General features: G+C 50.3%; 1 protein-coding gene across 2 annotated transcripts; it reads left to right on the forward strand.

The window, feature by feature from the left end:
- Positions 1-272: 272 nt before the first annotated feature.
- Positions 273-2,908, forward strand: LOC124675714 (sugar transport protein MST6). Of its 2 annotated transcripts, XM_047211791.1 has the most exons (4): positions 273-459; positions 729-914; positions 1,017-1,057; positions 1,608-2,908. In XM_047211791.1, exons 1-4 carry the CDS (start codon positions 327-329, stop codon positions 2,724-2,726), a joined length of 1,479 nt encoding a protein of 492 aa, XP_047067747.1. In that variant the 5' UTR covers positions 273-326; the 3' UTR covers positions 2,727-2,908. The 2 variants fall into 2 exon arrangements, with proteins under 2 accessions (XP_047067747.1, XP_047067746.1); XM_047211790.1 differs by having other exon boundaries at positions 729-1,057.
- Positions 2,909-6,893: the final 3,985 nt, after the last annotated feature.

The following is a 6,893-nucleotide window of genomic DNA, read 5'->3' on the forward strand; positions in this document are numbered from 1 at the left end:
AAATCAAGAAGGAAAAACCAAAAGGAAAAGGGCCGGAGTTTTTGCGGTCCAACCCTCGGATTATTCGTTCGTTACGATGGATACCCCGCACCTTCTCGGCTCTATATATTGCCCGCCCGCTCCGCCTCCATCTCCTCCCCTCTCACACGCTCCTCCTTCTACCCACCCGTGCATCACAGATATCTCTCCTCAGAGCTTCTGCCTCTTGGTCGACATTACTATCCAATCTATACTTCTGCTGCTAGTGTTGCTTTGAGATCTTCTTCCGTTCTTCGCTCGCGTACATAGCAGTCCACTCTCGGGCTAGCTAGTCGGCGGCGGTCAGGATGGCCGGCGGCGCGGTGGTGAACACCGGAGGGGGCAAGGACTACCCCGGCAAGCTCACCATGTTCGTGCTCTTCGCCTGCATCGTCGCCGCAACCGGCGGCCTCATCTTCGGATACGACATCGGAATCTCCGGTACGTACCTACACGCGCTCCCGTTTCATGGCCACTATTTTGTACTGTAGCTTTTCATCATGGTTACAGTTAGATAAGTAGTATTTTTTGTTGGTTTGGGTTGCTCATCAAGCGTATCACTCGATACAGTCAGATAAGTAGTAGGCGCTCCAGTTTGTTTGCATCTGCCATGTACAATATTAGCTGCACAGCAAAATCAGAAAGAAATTAAGAAACGATCGTACGTGTAATTAATTCCTTCTTTTGTTGCAATGGCGTCGACCGACCAGGTGGCGTGACGTCCATGAACCCGTTCCTCATCAAGTTCTTCCCGGGGGTGTACCGGCAGGAGCAGGAGGCGGAGCGCAACCAGAGCAACCAGTACTGCAAGTTCGACAGCCAGCTGCTCACCATCTTCACCTCATCGCTCTACCTCGCCGCGCTCGTCGCATCCTTCTTCGCCGCCACCGTCACCCGCGTCGCAGGGCGTAAGTGGTCCATGTTCGCCGGCGGCGTCACCTTCCTCGTCGGGGCCGCGCTCAACGGCGCCGCCAACAACCTGCTCATGCTCATCCTCGGACGAGTGCTCCTCGGGATCGGCGTCGGCTTCGCCAACCAGGTACGAACTGACCCCGGTCGGTCAGCGCAACTGTCCACTTTGACTCCCCAATGCATCTGCGACTATTCTTTGACTCTCCTCAATAGCTGGAGACAAAAGTGCAAGTCAAAATCGGAAAACCAAAACTGATCATGGGTGCATATGCACCTGGTATGTATAAAACATATTTCAAAAAGTAAAAAAATTTAGGAAAAAAATTTAGCATGTAGAGGGACATGTTCTATGTGTACACATAAAGTTTCACGTAAAACCAACAATTTTTGTACCATGTGTAAAAAGACAAATACTGCCTCGAGAAATAGACTATTTTAACACCAAAAATTTGTCTTTTTAGTACAGGGCACAAAACATATCGGTTTTTGCTGAAACAACTTTGTGAACATGTAACATGTCAAGGTATACACGAGGCATTTTTGTTTTTATTTTTTTAACATTTGGAAATATGTTTAATATGCATTTCAAATAAAGGGTGCATATGCACCCGGGTGCAGAAACAACCTGTCCAAGTCAAAATGACTTATTTTACTGACGAAGTTTTTCTACTCAATAGTCGGTGCCGGTGTACCTGTCGGAGATGGCGCCGGCGAGGCTGCGCGGGATGCTCAACATCGGCTTCCAGCAGATGATCACCCTCGGCATCCTCTGCGCCAACCTCATCAACTACGGCACGGCCAAGATCAAGGGCGGCTGGGGCTGGCGCGTCAGCCTCGCGCTGGCCGCGGTGCCGGCCGCCATCATCGCCGTCGGCTCGCTCTTCCTCCCCGACACCCCCAACTCCCTCATCGACCGCGGATACACCGACGAGGCCAAGCGCATGCTCCGCCGCGTGCGCGGAACCGACGACGTCGAGGAGGAGTACGGCGACCTGGTGGCCGCGAGCGACGAGTCCAAGCTCGTCGCCCACCCGTGGCGCAACATCCTGCAGCGCCGCTACCGGCCCCAGCTCGTCTTCGCCGTCGCCATCCCCTTCTTCCAGCAGCTCACGGGCATCAACGTCATCATGTTCTACGCGCCGGTCCTCTTCAAGACGCTCGGCTTCGCGGACGACGCGTCCCTCATGTCCGCCGTCATCACGGGCCTCGTGAACGTCTTCGCCACCTCCGTCTCCATCGTCACCGTCGACCGCCTCGGCCGCCGCAAGCTCTTCCTCCAGGGCGGCGCACAGATGCTGGCGTGCCAGATCGTCGTCGGCGCCCTCATCGGCGCCAAGTTCGGTTTCACCGGCGTCGCCGACATCCCCAAGAGCTACGCCACCTTCGTGGTGCTCTTCATCTGCGCCTATGTCGCCGGCTTCGCCTGGTCCTGGGGCCCGCTCGGCTGGCTCGTCCCCAGCGAGATCTTCCCGCTGGAGATCAGGTCGGCCGGGCAGAGCATCACCGTGTCCGTCAACATGCTCTGCACCTTCATCATCGCGCAGGCGTTCCTCCCCATGCTCTGCCGATTGAAGTTCATGCTCTTCTTCTTCTTCGGCGCCTGGGTGCTCGTCATGACCTTGTTCGTCGCCTTCTTCCTCCCGGAGACCAAGAACGTGCCCATCGAGGAGATGGTGCTCGTATGGAGGTCGCACTGGTACTGGAGCCGCTTCATCCGCGACGAGGACGTGCACGTCGGCGCAGGCGTCGAGATGCACTCCAACGGCAAGATCCAGGCCGCCAAGCTCAACGTCTAGCACCAAACATCTTCGCCAATAAGCTAGCTTCTATAATCCGAGGACTTGAACCGGCCAGAAATGTTTTTTCATTTTCTGTATTATTATAACCTGCCATATACCTAGCCAGGACGATGACGAACAGTCAGTCAGTCTGTCACTAGTCTTCTTCTTCTTCTTCTTCTTCTTCTTCTTCTTCTTCTTCTTCTTCTTCTTTCAAGTTTGGTTCTCCCGAGTACTCTAGAGTGCCATTTGTGGCTTGAACAAAATATAAATATGGAATTATGGATGCAAGTTGGATCATTTTGCTGTTCTCTCTGCACTCTAATTTATTTGTTACTCACGTAGTCCCGAATCAAATGACAGCCTGGAGAGAGTATCTGAATATATCTTGAGGAGCAATGTGGCATGCAATTTTTGTTGCTCATTTGACAGACTTCAAATTACAGCATATCTAATTTAGGAATGTAGGGCTGCCACGATACCAACCTTTTCCTCTAGAGCATTGACGCAAAATACATATCTCAATGTCTCTTGGAACTAGTATCGTGTCCGCAACGCCTAATGCACATAATACGCATCAGGCCAATATACTTGCCAACTGCAACCTGAAGAAATTGGCCAAACGACATGAGTCTGTTTATTGTTCTTCACTTTTCATCGGAACGTAGCAGGTCATCCATAATAAGTGTCGTTAAACTAAATCAGCAACATTTATTATTTATCGGAGGAAGTACATTTGAATATTGGCTTCAATTTCATGAGTTGTGTCATTGAGATCTTTTGTCGGGAAGGTCTCTTCAATGGAACATGGCTTTCCTTACTACACCACAACCTCTACATGTTGAATGCACCGTCCAACACTTATTTACTGTAGCTTGTTTCATACTGACATGATATATTTTTGATACTCAAGTGGAATCATGTTAATTTTATATAAAAAAGCTAAGAAAACCATAACTTGACTTTAAAATAGCTGAAAGAATCCAAACATGAGTGCAATCTATGTGGATTTTTTTTCTAAAATAACAAGATTACATTAATTTCTTTTGTTTCAAATACAAAATGTGCCGAATCAATATGATATACACCAAATATGGTTGAGTTGTCCCCGCAAGCACAATGAAGTGGTGGACGGTGGATTCAACACCAGGAGGTCGCGGCACCGTGACAAATGCATTTCTCTTTTTCGGTGGCACAACGAAGTCGTAAATGTCTCTTATGGTGTTGAGGATCGCCACGCTCTAAATCAAGGTGTCTCTTGTGCTCCCCCGGTACGCAGACCCGCACATTAACTTCTATGGAACGCGATGTTTCTACCATGCATGCTATCGAACATGCATGTTTGTATCGTCGGTTTAGGGCCTGATTGGTTGCTCGGATGGGATTTATCCTGTTTCTTCATTTGGCCCGGTGGATGCCGTACGAGGGAAACGGAGCTTGGGCCATGTTGTGCACTATATTTGGTTGCCAACAATGTTAGTAGCTGCATGAGGGGAGAAGTAAAGGCCGGCCTGTTTGGAAGCCCACAAATCGTGATTTTCGGCTCTGGTAATGCAAAGCACAATGTTTGGCAGCCCACATAAGGCCCGATACGGTTACCTTGCACGCACGGTTGGTGAGGTTACCATCCACGAGTCCAGGGTTTAGGAAATTACAAGTGATCACACTAGCTTATGATCGCATCAGATACATGATCCATATCACAAGGACGACGATGATCAAGTTCTTTAGGATGCTCCCTTCACTGTGACTTGCGATCTTAGGTAGAGCTGCAGGTACCTCGACCTGTGGATGCGCGTAGTAGCCTGCCTGTTGCGATAAGAACCTCGAGTAAGCTTCTTATGTCCCATCCCTTGTCTTGTACCCTTTGTGGAGGTCGTTCTCGTACCCATTCACCAGAGGTCTAACCTACTCCCATGAATTGTACACTCCTGACACTCTTCCATAGTAGACCACATACCAGTTGAACTTCTACCAAGACAGAGCATAAGAGTGAGATCAAGGAACATAGCATTGCAAGACAAGTGAAGCACATAAGCAAGGCAATGTAATCATGCATGATCATATAAGCAAAAGCATCGGAGAAGTTCAATCTACTAGCTAGCGTGATCTGACTAACGATCACACTAGCTACTATGGTGTCATCATACCACCACATCAAAATAGGGTGTAATCCTACCACCCACATCACCACAAGTTTTTAGCATCATGTGAGGGGTTAGTATATAGTACCTCACATAACATACAAGCCCTGAAATCATTGGTCATCAAGCCCTAGCTACTTCAAAATGTACAACCAACATCGTCATCGTCTTCATCATGCATGCACCACCACCACCCCAGCACAAGGGAGCACTACACGTAGTAGTGCTTGCCGAGGAAGGTCCTAAGCCAAAGCTCCATGTGGTCCTCGGCCATCTGGACAAACCCGTTGCCCTGGGCCCTGTTGTCGAAGAGGTGGCTTAGAACCACCATCTTTGCCTCCAAGCTAAACTTGGACGAGGCATCCATGACGGCGGAGTAGAGGGAAGGCTGGATGTCGGGAGGGGCAGCATCGGTGATGGCATGCGCGATCGATTTGACAGCTTCTGTGATGAAGGTAATGTGGCCAACATCCTCCTCAGCAAATACAGACCTCTTCCTCTTCTTGTCGGCATCAGTTGTAACTCCTAGACGAGGAGCAGCGCTAGCGCCAACACCAGGAGAGGAAGGCACGTAGTCGTCATAAACCACAACCATATCAGAGTCCTAAGTGTCAGGATCATCTACAACAGGTGTTTCCAGAGGCTCATTAGAGCGCATGGCGTGCTTGCCGGTGGCTTGGCCGAAGGCAAAGATCTGCTGGATCTAGGAGTAGTTGGTAATTGGCTTGTTGAGAAACTTGACGTCCTTTGGGTGAGCCTAATACAAGGGGCAAATAGCTAGTTAGAACACATGTTATAGTTGTGCAAAGTGAAGTAGTGTGCAATTGAATTAGCGTGCATACCGAGACATGGCCTATGTAGTGGTCGTCGAGGAGGATGGTGTATGTGTCCTCATCCCATCATGCGTTGACGACACCTGCTGGAAGTACTCAAAGATCTTCTTGGCACAGTCATTGAGATGCACCTCCTTAAACCCCTTCTCTGTCCTCACGACACTCTTGATGATGGAACACATCCGGTTCAGGACGAAGGTGGAGAGATAAGCTGGACATTTTATTGTGGACTTTCCCAACTTAGACCCCCACCTGTGTGTGCTTTACAACCTTGGTCTCCTTGTGCTTGGCGTTCAAGGTTTCATCTGCCAGGTATTGTTCCTCGATAAGCAACGAACTCAAGGGTGGTGTCAGCCTCACTTCTGCGTCTTGCGGGTAAGTTAGTGCTAACTGGGTCTCAGGAACTAAGGACATGTTGTCCTAGGTATCAATTAAGGCCTACTCGAACTCTTCACGGGTGTACACCCAGGGAGTGGTCATGTATAAGGCGGCATCAATCAGTCGAAGTACAACGTTAATACAATACAGTTCAGAGTTGCAAGCATAAATGTAAATGTAGATTATAACCTAGTAAATTGCTAACATTACAACTAGATTTAACACGAATTGTTGCTAATATGACAATCATGAAGTGTAAGAGCTTCCTCAAACCGTGCCACAAAAAAACGTTCCCAACAACGTCCCCCAAACCCTTTTTTTGTCCAGCGCAGCCCGATACGGTGTTCGGCGCCCCGAGCCCGTCCCCGCCCCACAGGGGACGCTCCGGGCACGCCGGACACAATGAAAAGTGAGGTGAGACGTGGCGGGACCGACGCGTCAGCGTCTCGGAAGCCTAAACCCCATCGCCTACCTTTGGTCAAGCGACGTTAATGGCGTCCCAGTTTTCCTAGGCGACGCAGGGACGCGTCTCATCGTGCATGGCCGCGTGGCCGTCCGCGCCGACGTTATTACGTGCAACCACCCGCTGCCGCTTTGTCTGTCGCAGTTGTACATTAAGAGGTCTTGCGGTTCATCCCAATACCTCGCCGCTCCCAAATCTTCTCCTCGCCGCCCCCAGATCTTCTCCTCGCCGTTCCAAGCAATGTCGTTGTCCTCCCGCAAGATCACCGCGGTGAACGGCTTCGGCCGCGGCAGCCTCACCACGCGGGATACCCTATCCCGCCGAACATGCGCCTACCAAGCAGCGGCGGCTGGAAGATAGCCGTGAA

Source organism: Lolium rigidum, chromosome 7, assembly GCF_022539505.1.
Source record: "Lolium rigidum isolate FL_2022 chromosome 7, APGP_CSIRO_Lrig_0.1, whole genome shotgun sequence".
Taxonomy (NCBI): Eukaryota; Viridiplantae; Streptophyta; class Magnoliopsida; order Poales; family Poaceae; genus Lolium; species Lolium rigidum.